General features: G+C 43.0%; 1 protein-coding gene across 1 annotated transcript in view; it reads left to right on the top strand.

Moving 5' to 3' along the window:
• ANTXR2 (ANTXR cell adhesion molecule 2) overlaps positions 1–23164 on the top strand; it is a 120232-nt gene extending 97068 nt beyond the window's left edge. The window contains exon 17 of the mRNA XM_040586928.1: positions 21285–23164. Within this exon, the coding sequence (XP_040442862.1) occupies positions 21285–21323 (39 nt within the window). The 3' untranslated portion in view covers positions 21324–23164. The remainder of the gene's footprint in view (positions 1–21284) is intronic.
• Positions 23165–24119: the final 955 nt, after the last annotated feature.

Below are 24119 nucleotides of genomic sequence, written 5' to 3'. Positions count from 1 at the left end.
TTCTGGTCCAACTCCAACCTGATTTTATATCAGTGTGTGCGCACCAAGGTCCATGGACACGCTCTGTTGCGTAGGCACGTGCGGAAGAGAAGCGGCCGTCCCTCTAAATTCAGTCCAGTCTGAAGGTCGATGTACTTCCACTAGCAAATCTGGCTACTTCAGTGAAATAGGACTGAGATTTTCTAAGGGTTTTACGGGATGTGAAGTGTTTCAGTGGGACTTGGAGACTTTAAGTTATGTAAATCTACTGCTTAACATTTGCGTGTTGACATTTTCTACTTAAGGGGGCTTTTGGCATCTTTTGCATTAATTCATAATGCTGTGATAGTTGGGTTGCAAGCACTGCAAGAAGACTTTATTTTAAAAAAGACTTTGCTTTGAAATGAGATTTGATCCAATACAGAGATTGACCAGATTTCAACTTCTCATGTCAGTTTTTGTTTTTTTTCGGGGTGGGGGGGTGGGTTTGGGGTTTTTTTGCTTGTTTGAATAGATTTTATATATAATTCCTAGCAAAGTTTTCCTGTATCTTTACATTTCATGTGTTTTAATGACACTGACAATATTTTGTACACCTTCCTATGTTAACGGTGTCTTGATGTCGCCCCACTGATTTTAAGTCAAGGAAGAAACCCACCTCATTGATGGTGGCTTCTGTTCTGTTTAGCTGAAGTATTTTGTTCAAACTGTTCTCAGAGTTTAAACCTTTAAAGATTCTGGGAGCAAGAAGCCCGAGCTTAATTTGTCCGTTACAAGAGGTGTGATTACATACTAGTATTCAGCTGTAGATGAAACTGTATAGTTCTCATCCTGTAAGGAATAATGCTAGCAGTGCGTTTTCTTAATCTGGCCTTAAGTGACAATAGTGGGTTTTGAATTTTTTGTACTTGTACCCTATATGTATTTCACAAACTCTGAAACTTTAGTTGGTTTGCAAAGATATAATTCGGAGCAAGGATTTTTAAATAAGTGAAGCAGGGATTAATAAGGCTATTTATTTCATTAAGGCCTTACATACGCAAATGATAGACTGGCTTGATTAAATTCTATTCCAACTGGTAAAAGACCCTTTTATCAACATGCCTGAGTCGTTTTAAAATTTTAAAAATCATTTAGCTTAAATCAGCTCTTTACTAACAGCAGCTAAATAAATGTAAACCATTTTAAGATGGTTCACAATGCTGCCTTTACTAATTTGTCTACACTTGTTTGAAAATATACTTTGAAATATGCAACTAGTTACAATATTTAAACCTATATTTTATTTTTGCAAGATAATTTTTATTTATAATTTAACAGTGTAGCCTTTTGTTTTATTATGGTCTTAACTAGAAATAGTTATCCTCATCAGTGATAGGATTTAAAAAAGGCACCAATCTACCTGTATTATAATTAAATTCATGCTTAAGTATGTGTGTGTCTCCAGCTTTAGAAGGTAATTGTGCACACCTCATTGCTTTTTACTTCTAAATGTTGCTGTGGTCATTTACCAGGTAATTTCAGAGACAAGTTCTAAATTACCAGTGATTTCATAAAGTTTAAAATATTCATACCTAGCTAGAGGATGACTGGGCATTTCCTCCTCCCCTCCCAAACAGCAAATTAAGCATTCATGAAAAAGACCTAAAACAAAGGGAGGCAAAAAGTGCGTACTTTGAAGGGCTCTCAGGCAGCAAATTTTCACAGTTTACTCTGCTGTGTAATAAACAAAGTGTCACCATAGCAACAGTCACATAACTTCATTTTTATATAACCAGCGACAAACCCCATTTCCTTTCCTTAAATTCACCTCGATTTCAACATACTGTACCATTTCCCTACTCTTATCTTAAACAAGGATCTTTTTGTGGTGATGGTTAGTTTTCTTTTCACCAATTAAAAAAATTCAATACCTTAGGCAGCAATCTTGAAATAGACTATGAGGACGATTATAATCTCTTTCAACCCCCTTGAAACTTTTTTCTCCTTCTCTTGTTGCCATTTCTAAGTGTCTCCTCGCGCAGGGAGGCCAGCGCAGGTTCAGAGCAGAGCACTGCCCTGCAGCACGTTAACGAGCACGGCCACGGCAGCGGGGTCCACACTCACCTCACACACCACGCGCTGTTGTGAGAGGGACACGTCTGGCAGAGCTCACTGTGTACGCGCTGCCGAGGAACCCTGCACCGCTCAGAGGTGCAGAGATCATTTGTGGAAGGGAGAGGATTTGGCAATGCGCTTCTTCATGGCATGGCGCAGTCAGCGGCTCAGTGGCTGCTGTGACAAGGAGCTTCCCGGCTTTGCCCCCCAGCTCTGTAAATCCCCGTGAGCCCAGCTGTCCCTGCGCTAACAGGAGCCAGCCCCCGGCTGAACCTTCTCCTCCTCCTCCCAGACTGGTGAAGCTGGCTGAGAGCACCGACATGGCTGGATACAGATGCTAGTCTGGCTCATGCCTTCATCCCCCCTGCCCCAAACCACAACCACAGGCCGAGTTTATATAAAAAAATGGTGGCATAATTGGTAGCACGTTGCTTCACATTTCAGTTCTGCAAGATGGATCACCCATCTTGCTATGGCTGTCATCTGGCTACACCAGATGCAGACCTATCATTCAGCTGTGCCCAGGTCTGTGCCGCATTCTGTTCACTGCCCGTACTAGGTAAGCAGTAGGTACTGCTATACACCGATCAGTAGGAAAACCCTTGTAATCCCAGACAGGGAGGTAAGAGCGAAGGTGTTTTGGGTCAGAAGGTAGAAACCTACAGAGATGTCAGATGCTGGCCATTTTTCATTTTTATTAGAGTAGTTTTTCAGTAGGCGCCAGTTCAAGTAGTATCCAAGTAATCAAAGGCCAATTCCTAAATTAAGCAGAGGAGCTTCCTTCCTTAATTAGAAAGCTGACAACTTGATCACCACCTCTATATGGCAATGTATAGCTCTAAGCTCTGACAAGTCTTATATATGCTACAAATGAAGAACCAGATGTTCACTCTCTCCACAGCTCTTAAAAGTTAGTTTCATGTTCTGAAATTGTCCTCAAGGGTGTTTCCCCTCCAATGTGTTTAAAAAAAAATACAAAAAACCAGAAGCTTTTGATAATGAAGCAAACATATTTTTGTGGTGTGGGCTATTTTTTTCAGTCTGCTGCTAGTTTTTAAAGATAAAGTATAGCATATGTTTAACACAGAACATATGGAAAGAAAGAAAAAGCAAATCTTGAATTCCAAATATCACATTCTTAGCAGAAAAGATTCCATAGTGTGAAAGTGGTCATTCAGAACAAAACAAAAAAAAAAATTGTGTGTGTGTATATATATATATATATGTAAATTTATAAAACTAGCTCCAGTTCTTCTCTTATATATCCTGATGTAAATATGAAGTAAGAGTGTTCAAGACAGCACAAGTGTTGGCATTCATTTCTGTATAAGTAGTTTTGGGGAGTCAGTTCAGTATGTGTGTAAGAGCGTGTCTGAAAAACCAACCTTCATGCAACAGACCAAGAGCAGCTGCTGTTGCTTTTCTACCTTCCGTGTCATCAGCAGGCTGTGCCCCCCAAGCTGTTCCCTCCAGGGCAGGGCTCCCCAAGCAAGCGGTGGACCTGCCTCCCCTGTTCCAGGCTGGCCTAGGTGGGGCAGGGGCTGGTGCCCCCCAGGGTGGGTGAGAGGCCTAAGGCCAGCCACACACCTTCATGCACCACCACCTACAGAACCTGCTGTCAGCGCTGATCAGGCACAGTGCTGGTCTGGTCTTGGTGGAGCTGCTGGTAAAGGCCTGCTATTACAGACCGAGGCCTCCTGCTATGTGCTGTAGAAATACCACAGCCAAAGGCAGTCCATATAAATTATGATTATGCCATTAGTTGAGCTATAAATTGTCTTTACTCTAGAGTGTCTTTGGTGAAAGGATGCAAATTCTATTCCCAGACTAGGACACCTGCCCCATGAATGCAAAACACTTAGCAGCAAGAACTGGCACTGGAGGTAAGCCCCTGAAGGAGAGATGGTGTGTATGTATAAATCACAAGCTCTACTCTACAATATCAGATCTGAATAAAAATACACTATGAATGGAGTGTTCATCAAACAGTGCGCAAATAAAACGCTGATACTCCCAACATCCGTTCTTGCTGAAAGGGTCCACCGTAAGGTCATCCTAATTTCAGGGAATGCTTATGTTACAAGTAAGAGAAAATTCCATCAGTTTTGGCACTGTCCAGGCAAACACAAAGATGAGTCGTTCTTTGGAGTAGAACATTTGATTCATCAGTCTCAGTAGGAACAGTGTTCAGCTCAGAGGTGGCTTCTTAGCCCCTCTGCCAGAAGCTTGTGTGCTCTTTCCTAGTGTAAGTTAGGCTGGGTAAGGCACATTATTTGTCTTGACAGACTGATATTGCGCTGATTTAATTAAAGTATTTTTTAAGCCAGATAATTATCTTTTAAATTCTTAGCAGACAGTTACGTTCAGTTTAAGAGCCCTTTCATTTCTATTTATATCTGCTTTTCCTATTTTCTTCCGACCTACTTAGGACAAATTGATCCAAACCGCTCTCAACTAAGGGTATGCACAAAAGTTCTTTTTCTTGGGTTCAGTAAAACTGGTCTTAAATGAAAAAGAGGAAATCTTTGCTTTTAGTTCACAATTTCTTAAATGACCAGACTACATTCATCTGGACAAGGGAGCTGCAGAGCTAGGAGCAGTTAACTTCATGATGCAGGTGTAGCTGTACTGGGGAAAAAAGAGACCCTAAGTATCAGATGGGTGCTCTGGGTGCTGCTCGTCAGTCTGTGTCCAGAGACAGGTGTGAACAGACCTGGACCATGACGCTTTCATTGGCTTTGCCAGGATTTCCTTCCCTGTATTGGTGTTGAGACTTTCCTTGTCTCACAGATACACAGAGATGTATGGTTCAGAGGCCCTTCCCTTGAAGCTTCCTCAGCCTAGACAGGCAGCGGGGAGGAGGAAGTTAAGGCAGGATGAGGTGGAAGGTGGATGCTGGCTCTGGTCCTTGACTGCCTACAAAAGCATGGCTATGGCGTATTGTTTGCTGCTGTAAGACAGGTAGTGATAAAGCTTTGGCCTGTGCAGGATGCTCTGATTTCTCAGGAATCTTTGAAGAAGGTTACTATGCTGCTGTTATCAGTACTCTCTGACTTTCAACAGGGAACACTTGTATATTATGACAAGATGACATTTTAAAACCAGTAAACTATGAAAATGCTCACTTTTCCCTTTAATTACAGGAAAGAAACCATAAAGGGCTATTTACACCTCAGTTTTTTTGACCAGCAGATGACTGAATAGAAAGTGAAATGACAAACCCAGCACGGTGACATCTGCATTCCTATATGCAGTCAGTATTGTAAATAACCTTCAGCACTAGCTGACAGACTAAAGGCAGCACTTGGTCCAAAATCTCTCTGACCAAACTGAAACAAGATGCAATGGAAAAAAAGACCATTACCAGTCCAAAACTGTCCCTCAGACTGCAGTAGTTTTTTCTTTTTTAAGTCTTGCCAGTTTGCCTTTCCTTTAGAACACAAGGGTATGGAGAATTTATTTGAACACCATGGCAGGATGAAGCAGCTCTTCTTTACAGAGAAAAACTCAGAAAGGACATGGCAGATTTTATCAGCAGTTGAAATGAGGGACATCAGTGCAGGTGTTTGCGTTCACCAGTGTGTCTTTCTCCCTGAGATCCATTAGTGACAGCAGCAAGCATAAAGCTCTAGGTGCCATCCTTACTGTTTCTCTTCCTCCTTCCCCGCCTTTCTTTTTCTTTCTCCCCCTTCCCCCCCCCCCCCTTTTTTTTTTTAGTGCACTTCCAGATAAATGCCAGTCATTTGGCCAGGGCTAACTCACAGAAGGTACAGCAGGCACAGATGGTACTAATGCATAAATGTAATCTAGCAAAAGGATGCCAACACCAACCCAGAAAAGGTTCCAAGTAACTGCAGTGCACTTACAGGAATACAGTGATTGGCAAGGTGAAAGCTGAGATTTGCAAGAGCTTACTGTTCCCAAATCAACAATAGAAATTCTACAACAAACGAGCATATTTATTTATTAATTTCTAAAATGCACTTAATGCCAAGATCTCTGGGCTTATGTATAATGAAGCCTCACCAAACCCCACACTTACTGTACAAATTATACTGGTCAAAGTAAAAGAAGGGAGAAAGGGAAAGGTGGAAACTGGAACAAAATCCAGCACTGCATATCCATTCCCCCATGTTTCTCAGGAGAGCTCCTGAGAGGAAAGATAGGCAGCACAGAAGTGCTTGTAAGTCAAGTCATCTAGACAGCGTCTGGGCAGCAACAAAAAGAAATTTCACATGGGTAGCTTTGTAGACAGACCATAACCACCCTATCCTTCCTCAGGATTCAGAGCATAAAAAGATCCATAACAAATCCTTTGTTCCCGTAGTAGCTCATAATGTACACTTAGAAAAAATGTACAGGGAGGCAAATGAATGCAGTTTGACCATGTCCCATGGGACACTTCTAGCTTCTGGAGAACATGAGCATCTCCACTAAGCACATCTGGAGCAGTGATTTCCAATGAGGAGAAAATATTTAAGGTAGTACAGACTTCACCCCACATAGCCCTGTCCACAAGGAAGGAAAAAAGTGCAACTGCTGCAGGACTCAAGCGGTATCTCTGCAGTGCACACATCCTAGAGGCTGCCAGCACCACTTGTGACGGGCCAACTGCTTGGGAGTCCTGAAAAGGAGCCCATGATAGACACCACACTGTCATAATACAAGCTGAGGACCAGCTTCTGATCTTATTTCCATGAGCTTTACACTGCTAACTTTAAAGGAACTATTCCTGATTTTCAGTAAGACGCATGAAATCAGAAGCAGTGCCTAAAAATTAACAGAAGCTGGCAACTGTGACACTAGTACCTCCAAGTGAATTGTTAGCAAATGCCTTGCTAGTGGGAAATAAGGAGACTACTGCTATCTGGCAAGATAATCCTGGACAAAAGTCTTCCTAAATTAACAGGCTTTTTGGCAAAGAATTACTACAGAAACCTGCCACGTGTGCTGCCCACCCTGCCTTGCTTGCTGGAATAACTTCTTGTACAAGGAGAAACTCGTACATTCCTCTCTTCCTCTGCTGTGACTGACTGATCGTCATCTTCCATCGCACAAGAGCTGTTATTCAAAGGCCACCCTGACCTGTGTGTGCTACGAGTAGCTGCAGTTCACCAGAGCACTGTGACTGCTAGCAGCATGTCTCTTCAGCAGTCTGTAATGTCCAAGTGAGAGATTAAGCTTTAATTTTGTATGCAAGGGGGGCAGACATGCAGCCCTCAATTGTAGCAGTTTGTGCTCCTGGACAGAGGCACCGACCGACTCCTAATTCAAACGCTAGACTGTAGAGGAATTGTAGAGGACTGTATGAAAAGTTTATTTGTAAAAAGGTTGTAATAATTGTTAAAAACATAAGGTATGAAATGTTAAAAAAAAGGGGGGGGGGATTGTAGAGGAAAGAAGCTGGGTTAATTAGCATTGATAATATACAACTGTGATTTGGCTGATGTAGATAAGGTGCAGCTGTGGCTGGTTCTGTGAAGTTGTTGGGCAGCCAGTGAAGAGGGAGCAGCCGAGGAAGAAGTAGAGAGAGGAAGAATCAAGAGAAGAGAGAACACATGCCCTGGGTGAGGAGAAGACAGCAGAGGGACTGGTATGAAGGGTATATTGGTATGAGATGGTAAAAGACCTTGTTACAGCTGGCTAGTTTGGAGAGTGCTGCAACACTAGACAGATGTGGAAATGTGTATTGGCATTTTGTATTTGTCCCCATTTATAAGCATCAGAGGTCAGCACTTGTTATCGTAAGGGACTAGTTACAGCAATCTCTTCTTCTCTGTTCTCTGAGTACAGTGGCTCGTGGGTCAATGGCTAGGGCTTCTACCAGCAGTAATGCTAGCAACAATAGCAATAAATTAGCACCATTTGAAATATGCCTGACATACAATTAATAGGCATCTTTGCAAACTGAGAGCAACGCAGACTGACAGAGATGTGTACGAACACAAATCAGACAGGTTCATAGAGTCTCCTCCTCTCATAATCCAGAAGGTCTAAATCAGATGTGGAGCAGGCTCCATGATATATTCTGCGATCGTTTTAATTATGGTGTTGCATGAGGGTTTGGCTGGCAGGAAGGATTTAGGCCTGGTCCAAGGTAGAGGATTCTGTAGCTGCCACTTCTAACGCTGCTCTGGATGGAGAAGATTTTGGTTTTAGGGGGGAAGGGGAGGGATGTCTGTCTGTGAAGTTTATGATTACTGGTCAATCTGAATTAAAACAAAAGCCTAATTATGTGCTGCAGGGTTTTGTCTGCAGGAAGGAGTTGACTCTGTGACGTGTACTCATTGTACCAGGGAAGCCGACATGGGTTGAAGGGTGGGGAAGCAGCTTGGCATTGGCATTCTTTACCGGGCCCAGTGGTCAGTGTCATTAATGCTGAATTCATTATCGCTGTGAAGGATCCAGCTATCAGATATTGCTGTAACAGCTTCAGCTGGTGCAGTGACAGCTGGATCACAGTGGCATCTAGAGGGCTGCTGTATGCAGTGTGTGCAGGCGTTCACGTGGCAGAGCGAGGTTCCTGCTGGGGCTCCCTCCGTCTTGCCACCTACAGAGCCATGTCAATCTAAGCAGTCACAACTGCAGTAGAGCTGCACCCTCCCGCCATGCCACGGCCTTTCTAGTCTTCCTCCTAAGAGACAGATTCACTTTTTCCCCCCAGAACTTCTTCAGTGGGTTTTGGTTTTTTTTTCCTCATAATAATTGCATGATAATTATTTAAAATCCTAAATGCTATATCATTGGGGTGACTTCTCTCTTTACAAGTAATTATCATATGCCAGCCAGATACCATAAAATCAAATGGGCTAGGTTTTTGGCTGGGGTATGAATGCCGTGTTGGTGCTCTGTAATGACCTGAGAACATGAGCCCTGTATGACTCATGAACCTCACAGCTGTAGAGCATCTGCTTCTTACATATAGGAGCCATCTGAAGAGCTCTTCAGAAAAGCCCAGGTTAAAGAAGTCAATCAGGCAAAGGAGACTGGGAAGCATTCCTAAAGGAAGGAGGTCATAGGAGAGGTGTGAAGGGGACTTTGCTGACTTTCCCGTGTTGAGGTCATGACGGAGGAGAGGAGGAGTTTGAAGTGAATGGTTCTTCTGCCAGTTATGGTTTATCTCTTGCTACCTCTGATTTCAGAGAAAGATAAATTGCATTCTTCTCACTTTGAGTAGTTGTACAGAGGGGAGGAAGGAAGAATAATGGAGATGTTTGACTTTTGCTTTAGAGATGGCAGCTCTAGGAACTGTAAATTTCTGATATTCTTTGCCTTTTTAGATGAAAAAGACCCCAAAGCACCAGGTTTTGATGTTTGTTGGGTTTAGTGGGCTTAAAATTGGGCTCTGTTTCTGATTTCACAGGGCTTGAAAAGTGATGCATCTAGTAGCATATGCTCTTTCTTTTCTTCCTAAAAAAGATGTAGAGGACTTGAGGAGTCATTTAGGATGCTAACACGAGGAAACCATTTGGCACTAAAGCTTAGGCGTGCTGTCAGTTTGGCTGGAGTCCTCCCATAACATAAATGGGGATCCCCAGTAATAACTCCTGACAAGGATTAATCCCAGTTAGAAGAGTTCCAAGAGCCAAGACACTTCTCAGATTAAACATCTCTCCTGTTCTTCAGCAACCCAGCCCCAGTGAAGCATGCATACCACCGAGATTAAAGAAGAGCTCTTGAAGCCTCACCTGGAGCTGTGTTACAGTCCTCCCCTCTGGTCTATCACATGAGTGTATCAGTCTGGGGATGAGAGGAGAAGATGTCCTGGTTATTGCGCCCACGTGAGTGAGTGAGTGAGCTTCAGTGCTGGGTTAGGTGTGTGCTGGGAAGGCCGCCAGGACAGAGATCACTTTCCCTCTGGCAGCGAGAACAAGCTTGATCTGCCTTCCAAGGCGTAATTAGATCTGAAGGAGAAGAGCCCTCCATTGGCAGGCACTTGCAATGGGAAAACAAAACAAGAACGTGTCCTTCAGGAAAGAAGGGTCAAACCTTGCCAGGCCATGGTGTATTTCCATGGAGGCAGAAGTGCTGCAAGTGAGGGAGGCTTACTGCCAAGGGGTCAGATGGAGAGCGCGCCAGGGCCCTCGCTGCAAAGAATCTGTGGTAGAATAACAGGGACTCTCCAGGCCATTTCCACATCCTTTCCTTTTGCATAAGCAATGCTTCCTTTGTATGAGGAAAACAACAAACTCCTGCCCTCTAGAGACAGGAGACCTCCAGCTCTGCTGAATAAAATATTTGCCACAACCTCCTTTTGAAGCAGATGCTACAAATGCATACAGTTTTATTCTCCCCTAAGGCCCACACAACTGGCTCAGCAGCTCGTCGCACACTCTCCTCCCAGACCTGGAAGGCCAACTCACAGGAGAGGCAGCTTGTCACAACCACTCTTTTTCAAGGCAGTAGTTTATTTGGAGAACTGCTGAATAAAGCAGTCACAGAAAACTTGGCAAAGGAGGATAAATCCCTCCCTTCTTCATTACCAAAACCTGTCCAGGAAGGTTGGGAAATGCTCACACTGGTTGAGCACTCGTTTCCTTTCCCTTCGCTGGCTGACTGCATACCTCTGCGATCTACTTGCCTTCTTGTCCTTCTCTGAAAACCGGTCAGGGCAAGACTGCCTCCCTGGTATTTAAATGACAGAGTGACTTACATTCGGGCACAAACGGAGTACAGATGATAAGAATACCTGTAGCTCTTGCCCTCACTTGTGCCGACGGTTGTCTTGCTCTGGAGCAGCCCCACGGACCACAGGTCTGTGCTCATGCAGGCAAGGAGCTGTACAGTGCCTGTGCTGTTTGTGTTTGACCTGATTAGCAGGAGGTCAGTGTGGATGGAGCTTTTCAGATTACTCTGCAGAAGTTGCTTGGAATTTCAAAGGTGCGAAAACAGTGTTGAAAGTCTAGCCCTGCATCTTTACTCTCAAGTACCGGGAGTCTTGGCAGCAGCACTCCCTTCAGTGCCATGTAGCATATTGAGCTACAAAAATCCCTTCAGTCCTGGGTTTCACAAGGTTACACCACTGGTAAAAATGTACTTTGAAGATTTTGTTCGCTGTAGCAACTGTGCTGAAATGTCCATATGTCCAGTTACAAAATAAGCGTTATTAGTGTGTGGGGGAAAGCTGTTTTAATAGCATTTTCTCAAAGCTGCCAGTGGACTAAAAATACCACAGATAATACCCCTTGACTCCTCACTGCAGTGCACCAAGTATTTTCATTTACATCTAAGCAAAGTGTGTACGAAGCAGATACCAACCTCTGCCAGATGACAACAGCAGCATTTTATACGTGCACGCTTGCTCTGCATCACTGAAAGTTTCCTCCAAGCGTTTAGCAAACTGTCAGCACAAGAATTACCAAAACACACACCTAAATCACAGGCACTTGAAAAAAAAACCCCAACAAGCCAGAACTTAGCAACTTTGTTCAATAGTAGTGACTGCTGAATCAGGGCTATGTCAGATACAACACATAAATAGGCTTAAGATACCCACAGGGTTCCTCTCAGCAAATTAATACTTACTGCATAATATTTATATTAAGGTAAAAATTTGAGGCAGATGGCTACAACTGAGCTACATATTTTCCTGCAAGAAACAGCAGCAACATACTCTCAGCCACCCATTGCACGCTTTTATATACATAGTATTGTTAAAATAACTGGTTTGAACCTGTTACTGGCAGTTTTGGTTTTTGGCCTGTACTCTAAAAACCAGTATTTATTTGGTGCAGAAAGACAGCAACGATCTTGTAAAAGAAACTAGCCCTGTCCTCCTCCTCTGGACTTCACGTTCACTTTAGATGCCTACACCACTAAAGAGGACTGAGGGATGAAAGGCAGCTGTGAAGTCAGACTTTGCTACTGAGGTACACATCTAATTGTGCTGGCACATTGTCCTCAAAGCTGTCTTTTTTTGAGGCAGATGATGCCAGTTTTCATTGTGAAACTACTGTTCTTGAAATTCAGATTATGTGGCTTTTGGAAGTTGACCTACAGGACCACTACATTGCTTGGAAAGATCATGAGGTTCATGCACACATGCTAAGGAGGCGATGTTACATAAATATGAGCGTAATAAACAAGTTATATGCCTTTCCACTTACCTCAAGTTACTGGCAAAAATTGCTAGAGTGGAGAAAAAAAAATCCTTTTTAAGGTAAAAATACACAGCGCTATTAATCTGTAGTTTGTTTCTTTTTATTATGTTGTTACTTTACAAGGATTTTTGAGCCCATCCATAGTTGTTCTTGGGGTTCAGAGCTTGCCTCATCTCTTTCAGAGATGTTTCAGCCATCAGTTAAGTAATTTTGGGGAGAAAGCCTGCTTGGGCAGCCCTAGAAATGATCCTGATGTCTGCATCAGTAGTGATAGCTTCTGTAGCAATAACGCCGGTTTAAGACTATTCCTCTAAGAGATTCATTGCTGATTTATTCTGTGAAAAACGATACTTCCAGCAGTGTATAGTGCTGCAAGTCATCTTTTCCCAGGTGCTAAATATCTACCACCATAGTGTGCTTCAGGGATGCTGATTGGGACTTCTTCACTTGCAACTTGTGCAGCTGCCTAACGGCACTGCATTAGGATGGTGATTGGTGAGTATGCAGCTGCTGAAACCTGTTGCAGGTGGGCTTCTGTGGGCAGTAACATGACATATGCAGGGACAGGAAACTCTTGACAACTTAAAATGGTTTTGCTTTATATAAAATAAACATGCTGGCAGCAATGTGCATCTGCAGAGATGAGGTCTGAGTGCTATGAGCTCGGCAACAGAACACGCAGGTTTCTGTTAGCAGAAGTGTAAAGCCAATTCCAAACTTAAAATGTTCTGAACTTCTTGGGTCTCTGAGTGATGGGATTACCTGGTTGGCAGGGTCAAAGAGCAAGTGTGAGAGACATGTCTGTTTAAATCGCTGCTTAGAGCTGTACAGGACATGGGTGGGTTAGCAACCCTGCTCCAAAGTAAACATATAAATCAGCTATCTTTAAAAAAAAAAAAGTATATAAACTTAACTTCAGTTGTATGCTCCAGCTTGTCAACGGGTATTTATGAGGCAAGCGTAATATTATAACGGTTATAGCAGTGAAATACATCCCAAGCGGGGGAGCTAGTAAAGAAGCGCACGGATGTTAGTGCCAGTAGAATTTTAATGCCCAGGAGATGGGGGCAAGGTGACACTAGCTCTAGTTAATGTTGCTTTTGCTAGCTACAGCGAGGGAAGATCACGGATGGCCCTTTTTGAAGGCTCTAAGACTGTAGGGTTTGGCTCCTGAGCCTGGCAAAGGCATGTTGACGCAAACTGCTGTCTTGTTCCGCTCTGTGGTTCCAGGCTGTGCTGAGGGGAAGCAGTGGGATTTTTCCAGTAAGGAAACAGCCACCACTCTTCAGCTTTTCTACCAGGACTTTGAGGAGGCTGGTGCCAAATGCTGGCATCTCAGCACCTAGTTTGAATCACTGCTGGTTTGATCCCTTTAAAAGGCCCTTTTATTGTCACAACTGCACATGAGTGTGCAGGTTGGGAGCATGTGCAGGAGTTCATTATCCCCAGTAAGCTTTGCACTGGGAGTTAGTGATTCTAAAGAGGTTCAGAAAGCAGGAAATTGCCTGTTCCCTTGCATTAGCAAAAAACAAAAGCTTTACACAGTCCTGTCCTTTACTGAAAGGGCTACAGGGAAGAAGAACCTGATACTCTCAACTTTGATTCCTTATAGAGAAGCAAACTGCAGGCTGGGCCACAGGGAAAATAAGCATAAGAAGAAATGGAATCAGGTAAACCAGATTCTCGTCTGCTGATCCAACTGCACCAGCAGTCTCAGCAGACTGTCATGGAGAGCTGTCACGAGAAACAGCTTCCTGGGGAATGACAAAGCTGGACTAACAGGGATGCACTGATCACAGAGATGAAAGATGCTCTGACAGTGCTGTGAAGACAGGGCCAACATAAATGACATTGCTAAATATGTGTCTCTGGAGTGACATTATTCTAAAACCCTCTCCTTCCTACAGCTATGCTGATCAATTGGCCTGGAGGGCACAGAGCTCATGTGCCATATAAGTGACAAATCCCAAAAGGGTATGTTCTCTTTATGGGGACACTGCAGCTGGGGTAGAAGCACATGACCCTCAGCTTCTGCTGGTATGTCAGCAACATACAGTGGAGCATCTTTGAGCCTCCAAGGCCAAAAAGAGCCAGTCTTTTAGGGCATTGTGTATTATAGAGGGTAGTACAACTGTTGTGGACAAAACAGGGCTCTGTAAGTGCTCCTCTGCAAAATGCAGATGTTTTTATCAGTCCTAAATTGGATGCTGAACAATTCAGCAGCATACAGGGAACCTTTTCCTACATATATATACAGTGATTCGGCATGTTAAAGAAATTGAGCCAAACGCAAGGACAGGTATGGTTGAATGACTAAGTACTTGAGAACAGATGGTGCAGCATAGGTTGGGTGGCTGGATATCATCACAGCCCATGTCCACCCTCCTTGATTTTACAGACTGCTTCAGCTGCCCTTTCTGAATTACTGAGGAATACTACAAGCAGGGCCAAATATACCAAAGTATATTTGTAGTAGCCAGAGACAGCGGGCTGAAGGTGGTATGTTAAAAGCTACCTCATAACACCATAAAACCAGAAAAATGCTTTCTGCGTCATACTGGTTATTTTTCATAGGTAGCCTGAGCCTGTCAGCTCAGTAGCATTTGGAGCAAGGCCATGATGAAGGATCCATGGCTTCAAAGGAGATCACATCTCACCAGAGCCTTGTAGCAGCATCCAGTAGTTGATGCTGGCTTCAAGGTTTTATATAGAGAACCTGACTTCCCTTAATTGCATCCTTTTAAGCAATTACACAATAAAGGAGAGCAAACCAGAAAACTTAAAGCATTTGTTATCCAACCCATGATTAGATACTAATTTTAGAAAAGTCCTTTCCGTGCAATGAGGCCCTTAGGTTCAAAAGATATTTATTAGTTTAGTATTTCATAGGTGAATAGAAAAAGCCTATTACGCAGGAAAAGAAAGAAGAATGGTTCTATTGCCAGATTTCAGCTTTGGAGTTAGTGCTGTGAGGACTGCTGCTGCTGATTTGGCAAACCCAGTCCACGTTTGAGATACCAGGAACGGAGCCCATGTATCCATATCCGTATCCACGTATTTGTCTCTCCTTTGCATGTATGTCATATACTAAAAAAGATGCTTCTCAAAAAGCTCTAGGCACTCCAGATGGTACTTAATAATAGAAAAAGTTATACTCTGACATGACTCAAGGCAATAAAACTCTTCCCAGCCAAGCAGGCAGCTATGGCATTGGCACCCAGCTTCCCCCCCTCACCCCCCCCCCCCCCCCCCCAAGCCTGTGCCTATCCGGTACTACAGTGAGGGGGAAAGGGAGGGTGAAGAGCTCTCCCAGCCCACGCCCTCAGTAAGGGACTTCCACGTTCATCTCAACAAAAGCAATGCATACAGCTTCTGCAATGGCCAGTTACCATCCTGCTACTCATTTAAAATCTACTCTTACACCTTTGTTGCCTTTCGTCTATTTCAGTTTGGAAAGATCTAGCAAAATTTATTAGTCATTTCCAGGAGAGTGCTGCCTGTCATTCTCACATTTTCCAACTCTTTTTGCTGAGCAGCATGTCTTCTAGCCGCTTTACTTGAGGGGAGGAAAACCCCCACCTCAATGGCCCATTTTAAACAGCTGACAGGACATAAAGTTTTATGGCAGTACACATTTGCAGCTTCTAACTGAAAAGAGCAGAAAGTCTGTAGTTCAGTTTGAAAAAAATGCAGCAGAGAAGTAAAACCCACTTTATTCTCTAGATCACGCAGGAGCTACACGGTGAATGTATGTACAGCTTTTTGAACAGGGAAGGCCAGCAGGCTGGGCTCTGGAGGAATCTGTGAAGTTTCCCCCACTTGCCCCCAGCAAGAGCCCAGCATTACGTTAGGGATTGCAGGAAGGTGGTGCGCACTTGCTCACACATGCACACATACAAATTAAAGTGCTTTTCGTACCTACCTAGCCAACATCAACAGCTGTTTTCCAGGCTTTTATCAGAGTGCAGACCACACGTGTGCAGTGCGCTGTTCCAGCAGAGCTGTACAGCCTCAGAGAAGGTCACACTGGAGGAGGAAACACAGCTGTTTCTGCAAGCCCCTCTTGTGCCTTTTTGGGGGGGGTGAGGGGGGTGGGGTGCGGGCAGGGCGGTGCCAGGTGAGGCTCAAATCTGCAGTTTACTTCCCTTGAGATTGTGTGCCCTGTAAGGACTTACCTTGGCTACCCTATAGCTTAAATTTAGTAAGATATTCAACAATTTAAGAAATGGTTTTGATGTAACATAAAAGTATTCCCTTCTTGGTTAAAACCCCTTGCCATAGATCTCTGCCCTCTTTCTTTCTTTATCTTGTTAAATACCTGCCATATTCTTCTCGTGCACCTTTGAGAGTTAAGGGTGTTTTGTTCTTATTTCTTCTATTGAATCTTGTGCGTGGACACGACTCCAGTATTCCACACAAAGACTACAGAATACTTGCATAACTCATTTTATAATTACTCCAGTCCTAAACCACTAATTTAGTTCAATTTTATACTGACTACATGTTGGTATTGTTAAGGTTTATGATCCAGTGATTTACAAGGCATGATACATCTGATTTCAAATTGGTTGTATTGATTGTTTAATTGAGTACGGGGACACGAGTGTAACATTAACTCACCAAACTAGTGGATCATGGCAGTGCTACTAGGATGGTAATTCACTGGTATAATCAGTTACATAGAACAAGCATGTTTTAATTGTGAAGGCCAAAACAGACTGATGAGTCTACCATTTGGTAAATAGTGCTTCTATTTAAGTAAATAGTCCTTTTTGTAAAGTTCAGATTAATCAGAAGAAAATTTAATATTCTATTTCTAAAAGCTGCTCTTAATGATGAAGCTGATATCACCACATAGGAAGTTTTGAATTAATTTACAGGAAAGAGTTATGCAAGTATGCACCTTTTTCTCAAAACCAACTTGCACGAAGACAGTGATATTGCTTACATCACATACAACGCAGTTTTCTAGTTGAAGAAAACCCATAGTTTATAGTTGTTTGATCTGTAATGGTAAATCCTTAACAATTGAAAATTAATCTTTTGTCTTCTGCTTACTTCAGTTTGTCCATCTAGAATGCAAATGGTTTAAAACCTCAGTTAAACTACTTACAAGGTATTTGATATTATCAATTATTGTCTGATACTGGCACTGTTTTGATAGTGGGTATTTCTTAGGTGCTTTGAGATTCTCCAGTTCATGGCGTTTTGTGTGCTTCTGGGATGGGTTACATGAGCATGGGTCTGGCTGACCAAACAATTCCTTTTTCTCCTTCCTCCCCTGTGAGTCCTCAAGTAAGGAGGCTGGAGCAGACACCACGGGAGATGAGTGGGAAATCATAATGCTGACTGCTCATTTAAGGCTCTCCTCTGTCCCTGCTTTGTCTGGAACCACTCGTCCTGGATGGAAAAACCCTCTACGCCAGCATGTAGGGCAAAAAGTTACATTCGAACAAACTGTGGCAAGCAGACCAAGAGAAAGGCTTGCTGATACACATGTATCTACTGTATGTATGGTATTTGTGCAAGTTAAACTTAAATTGCGAGCATGGTGAGACCTCAAAGCCCTTTATGTTGGCTGGAAAGCTGCTAGTTAATGCATTTCATGTGTAGGTATTGTGAAACCAGGCACCTTGTCACATCCCATTACCTAAATGGAAAAGCTGTTCTCTACTATGCCGGCGTGCGGTATTTGCTGTTCCATTAATGACACTACAGTGTTCCTGACCTTCTCATTAATTAGCACTTTCAGTGTATTTTCCAATCCTGATCTCAGCTCTGTCCTTTGCAGGCATCACACTGTACACAAAAAATGGTTTCTTACATGGAAGGCTTTGCTTTCATTTGAAGTCTCTCATCCACCAGGTTTCTTAAGAAAAGGTAGTCAAAGTTGCCAGTACAGAAAATCACCTAAGTTATAGCACTACCTGATCATACATCAAATATACTCACTAACTTAATGCCTACGGGTAGGTTCAGAGTGGAAGTGACTCTGCCTCAGGTAGTAAGGAAAAAAACCAACAAGTATCACAGGATGATCTTCCAAAAGATCTTTACTATAGGCTGGCAAAGATGATGTGTTTAGAACAAAACATAACATCTTTTTCTTATTCTAGTAAAAGCAATGTCCTGTAACTCCTAAGATGGCACCTCTCAACTTTATTTTAAGGCTTCACAATTTCCAGATTTATTTTGGAACAGGTTGATGTTCCCTTTCTTCCTCAGTTCCCCCCTTACATTGTTCAAAAATAATCTACCACTCATGGTCAGCCTTCAGAAGATGACAGACACCCCAAAACTGCAGGGCATGTAGGAGAACACACCTGGCCACTGCAGCAGTGCCCAGTGCTACAGACCTGCAGTGCATCCCCCTTGCCCTGGAGAGGCTAGGACGGAGCAGAGGGAGCAGCTCTCACTGCAGAGCGGTTCAGCCTTCGCTGCCAGTACAGCTCATGGGATTTGTAGTGACAGTTACATTCCTGCTACCTGGTAGGATCGCCGCCAAGGCAGAGATAGAAACCTATGCTGTCTTTGGTAACAAGATTTCAAAGTGAAAGTTCTCCCTAATTTTCCATACTTGGCTTTTCAACTGGAAACGCTTCCTATGGCCACAGAACACCATCTTCCCTAGTACTAAGGGGCTAATTTCCCCATTAAACGACATTTGTTATGTAGTTCATTAATGCTGTTCTCAAGAACTAAAAACGCACTTGGCCCCTCTTAACGCGCTGCACTAACTGACTTCATGCAGTCAGACCCTGAGGGACTTATTTTTGATTACAGTGATTATTTCAGACCTCAGGTAAAAAGCATTGAGCCACTAAAGTGCCTTCTGAATGCAAACACCAAAATGAATAATAGTCAAATCATTTGTCCAGAATTCACATAAATTCATACACTGGTAACTATCTTTAAAGAATGGTAAGAAAGCTACAAACAAAAGCAGAAATTTTGTACTGATAGGTAAATTGTAATATTAATTACATCAGCTAGGAACTACAGCAATTCCCCCATTAACTGTTTTCTGCTAATGTTTTGCAGAGTCTTATTTTTCCATTATGGCATTAACGTCAATGTAAGCATCGTTCCTGTCAGTGTTTATTTGACATAAGCTCTGTCGTCAGAAGTACTTAAGTTGCACAGCATTTCTGGATTTTATGCTCCAGAAATACTTTGCTTCTACAACAGAATTCATTTTGGTATCCTTAATTTAACAACAACAACAGCAACAACGAACCAAACCCCAACAATAAACCAAGCAAATGGAAAGGTGCATAAAGATGTCCAGGCCTATTATACTTTGCCTTTAAAGAAACCTCTTTGCGCTCCTGGCTGATCTCTCTGCTTCTCTTCTGCATTTATAATACAGATGGTAGCAGCTAGAGGTTACTACAATTACCGCACCCACCTATTCACCAATCTTATATTTATTATGCAGTTGACAGAAAGAGAATCATTAGAAAAGCATTAGGGGGAAAAAAAAATCCCTTAGAACGCCACCCCTTTCATGCCAGTCACAGGCAGGTGCCAGCTGAGACTTGCTTGAGTAGTGCCAAACAACACAGTGTGAATCACCCTCCCTGTTAACTGGTAAAATGTTTACATCAAAATAAATAAATGAAAGGTGCATGAAATTCAGCCCTAATTTCACTTGATAATTCTGTAATCTCCTAGGTTTAAGAAGAAAGCAGTAATTTCCCCCCAACCATGCATCTCTAAAAAGAAATAAGGATTGCAAATGTAAGCACAGCTGCTTATTTCAAAACTAGCAGAGGTTTCTTGGCATCATCTTTTACAGTTCTCTTACAAATTGTTTCATGGACATGGCAATCTCGAAGTCCTCATGTAGGAATTGAAGGGGACAGAGGAGAGGAAACACGCTCAGTTTTTTTCCTTTTGAGGAGACTTTCACATAAAATCCCTCTAAACCCTGTGAAACCTGTACCCTACACACCTGTGAAGATCTCCCGTGCAGTCCAGAGACAGCCGTTGAGAACAGGCTAGCGTAGGCCCAGAGACGGGCCCTGGCCGAGGCCATCACCGTATGGGCTCCTTATGGCCCGCCCGGTGCGGGACTCTGTGTGACAGGGCCCACTGGATGGGAGAGGCTTCGTAACGAATGAAGAACCTCACGCCAAAAGACACGATACCGGCTGGCATTCAGTAGTCGTACCGCATATGTTTTCGTACAAGTACTTAATACTTCCATATCATACCTTGGAGAATTACTTTTCTCTGGGTGGAGAAGTTCTGAACAAGGGCTCAATGTAAGCTGGCTTTTTCCGTCACAGAAAGGAAAGGTATCGCTGCTGTTCACAAAAGAGCTGGTCAAAGAGAGGAGCTGTCCTGTTGAGAGTACACCATACTTCAAAAACACATGTTCACTTTGGGGTTTGGACATGTAAATAAGCTCTGAGAAGTGACTGACAATTTTTAGTGCTTATCCCAAATTAATAAAAAGAGGTCCTGGTATTTGCTAGCGGATTTGTTTCATTCAGCTACACCAAAAGCTGTCAAGATTAATCTGGGCCCATTTATGGGAGAATGGTATTTACTTGGGAACGACATCGAGAGAAACTGCTTTTCCTTTTGGTGCACAGCAATTTTAAAGCACTTAAGAACAGAGTTTATAGATGCAAAGCTTGGGTTATTGCTAATAAAATACATTCTCAAATCAGCAGCAGCCCTGCTAACTAATGGTCACATTTATCTGCACTGCAGCGTGCGAGGATTTGGCTTGGGGGAGAGCTGTGGGGATTATCTGTCTTTGCCATGATCTTCCTTTACCATGTTGAGACAGGTTTGAGCTTGCTCGCTACAGTTACTGAGAATTTGTAAATTATCCTCACAAAAGACCTGAGAGCGTTCAGAATGTGTCTTCTGTGTCATCGCTGCTTTCCTAACATGATAAATTTGTAAGTCAAATGTAATGCCTCACTCTGGGTAATTTCCATTAATTCTTAAAAGGTTTTTCATGGGTATGTTATTTTCACAAACATCTGAATTTAAATTACAGCCGCCTTCTAGCATCTAATATTCAGCATTCAGAAGTCTTGGCTGCATGTATTATTCCACCAATAAGAGCTTCTCTCTTTCTCCCTCCCTCAGGGCCGGTGTATCAACTTCACCCGAGTTCAATCTCAGTAGAGGAGGAGAAGAGGACACCAGGAGGAAAGACAGCCACATTGCCACTTTTCAACCAAGCAGAGAGAACTGAGCACTTCCTTTCATTTCTTGGATCATCTTCAAGCCTGAACTCAGAAGGTTTCTGCATTCCCTGCTCCCAGGAGCCAGTGTTGCTGTACCGAGCTCCTGTGTTTCACCCCAGCGCGTTGATGCTCTGTGATGTGCAACAGTGACAAGAAGAGAAGCATTGACTTGCATGCCTATGCTTTTATAGAATACAAAAGGGAGAATAGAGACACCAAAGATGATAACATTTTTCTGTTTTTCTTATTTTTTGTTTTTTTTTAAGGACTACAAATTCTCAGGACATAATGTGCTTTTAGCAGAGATGCAAAGCTTCTCAGATGCAGAGATGGCACGTGTTATTTAAACAGGGACTACTAGCCAAAGGCGGAGGATAAAAATTCCCACCAGGCTAAGCAAGCACAAGAGTTGAGTGCCTTACAGCGATGTCAGATCACAAAACCCTTGCGAGTCTCCCATCGCATTGTGCCTTACGGGAACCTTCTGACTGGAAATCTTGTCATTCTAACACTGAAAAGTGCACACGCATGACAAAATGTAGACAGGATGCCTCAAGGTATTGGTAGCAAGCAAGACTTTGCCCTTTAGTTTTTGAAGACACCTTTCTTTCATTATGCACCCGGGACAGGAAGAGAATTAATAGAGCGTTATTCTGCGGGAAGACAGCCTGTAACCAGAGATCTTGAGCGGAGTTTGAGGGACTGATGCTTCAAGACCTTGACACCGTGGCTGGTGGTTTTTTCCCCTTTCCTGCATTCACAGTTCAGTAGCGCATAAAACATCATCATCTATAAACATACCTAGCAGTCGTAGGCTTATGTATTTTTTTTTCCAGATTAAAAAAGCAGTAGCCACTAAGCTGGTATCTCAGGGTTTTACCCCCCCCCCCCCAAATCTCCAAGGGCTCTTCAGCGTCACAAGCCAGCAACTCTCTTTGCATGAGAATTTCAAAGTTTAATTAATATAATTAAAGGCAACAGCAAGCAGCAGCCTGTGAAGATTTTGCTCATCTTTTTTATGCCTTTTGACATTGAATGACCTATTACTGTATGTGCATTACTCGGTTTTCGAGGGGGCACAGAGCATTGGTTAAGATTCAACAGTGGAAAAAGACCTCCTTCCATCAATTTAGAAATCAAATTTACGGGAGTGCCGGCCATCACAAAACATTGACGATGTATGTATTATAATTTTTTAGAAAAACCAGTGTCGTGTCACGTCGACGATGCCAAATTATGTTAGCGTGAGCGGAAACACTGTGGGGGAGGAAGGAGGGAGCAGCTGAAGAAAAAGGCTCAAATGATCCAGTCACTTTCGATACTGTACTTCAGATGCAAAATGGATATTCGAGTCGAAACCTGACAAAGCGCGCCCGCTTTGATGGGAACTGGTATAGACAATGACCAGTGGCTGGGTCAGTGGGATGTCTCTCTGCGAGCAGGGAGGCTTATCAAATGACACTAAAAATAAGTTCAACAACCATCACGTTGGAGGGGAAAAGGCGAACATTTCACATTTGGTGGGCATGAATGTGTGCAAGATGGAAAGAGCAATGCGAAGCATCCTGGTCTAATTATCTCCTTTGTGCTCTTCATTGAAATTGCAAGGGACATAAATAATTCTCTTGGTCGATGTCCAAATTTGTGGCACTGCCCAAAGAAGCCTTTACATATATCCACTCGCTTACATCTTTTGCTTGAGTTTGTTAATGTCACTGGTAGCCTCATCATCAACAGCCATGTGTGCACATTAGACTAAAAATAAAATTATTATCTTAAGTTTCAGTGATTATTTCCTTCTTCTTCTCCTCCCCCCTAGCTTCCCATCCTCTTCACAGCCTTCATTTAGCCAGCTACACGGTCACCTCGATACCAGCTTCAAAAGACAGGCCACCTTCCTGTGGCCCTGCGTGGCGTGCTAAGGGAGCCTGCCACAGCCTAATTCGGGGGGCTCCTGATTGTTCCAGAGCTACTGAGAACCTGTCAGACACCAGCTCGTACAGTACGTAGTATGAGTCACGTAAGCAGAGCAATAAAGCGCCCACAGAGATGGCTTGTTGCACCTGTACCTCGCAAAATCACAGCTGCAATACCGTGGGCCACTGGCTGGGGATGGTTAGCCCAGTTGTGCAGGGAAGGCTAATTTAGTCCACAAAGCTGAACCATCAGTGAGTCTTTGGCTTACTTTGAGCCACTGCTTAAACCTGTGTGCACTTTCCAGCTTAACTCAAGATGAAGAAGGAAAACTGGGTAAGTTTGCTAGGACACAGGTGAGGTTCTGTACCACTCCTCAAGATACTGAGCTGGTACAGGCAGAAACACTGATCTCATCAGATGCCAAGTTAAATCTACTCTGTCGTAGTTGTTTTTCCTCCGTTTTTAATGTAAACGCGACACTTCTTTTAAGATATCACTGGAATTGTCAGCTTGCATTTTGAGCAGTGTGTTGCATAACAGGAAAACATGCAGATGAAGAGGATTTTTCCCCTCACATGTATCTGCCGTCTTTCAAAGAATATTTGTAACAAATAGAGCCACAGAAATAGAAATCCACTAATAATCTTTTGTCCTCTCTAGCTGTCTATCCATATTCATTATAAACTGTGGAACGTGCAGTTTTTCACAGGGTGGCTGATACCAAGCAAAAACGTATTTCGAGTATCTACATTGATTTTCCCTTCTAATTGGCACAATATTACAGCACGTCACACTTTTCATTTAGCTGATGATAATA

This window comes from Falco naumanni, chromosome 1 (genome assembly GCF_017639655.2).
Source record: "Falco naumanni isolate bFalNau1 chromosome 1, bFalNau1.pat, whole genome shotgun sequence".
In the NCBI taxonomy this organism is placed as follows: Eukaryota; Metazoa; Chordata; class Aves; order Falconiformes; family Falconidae; genus Falco; species Falco naumanni.
The sequence above is the reverse complement of the archived record's forward strand: the minus strand, read 5'-3'. Positions and strand labels throughout refer to the sequence as shown.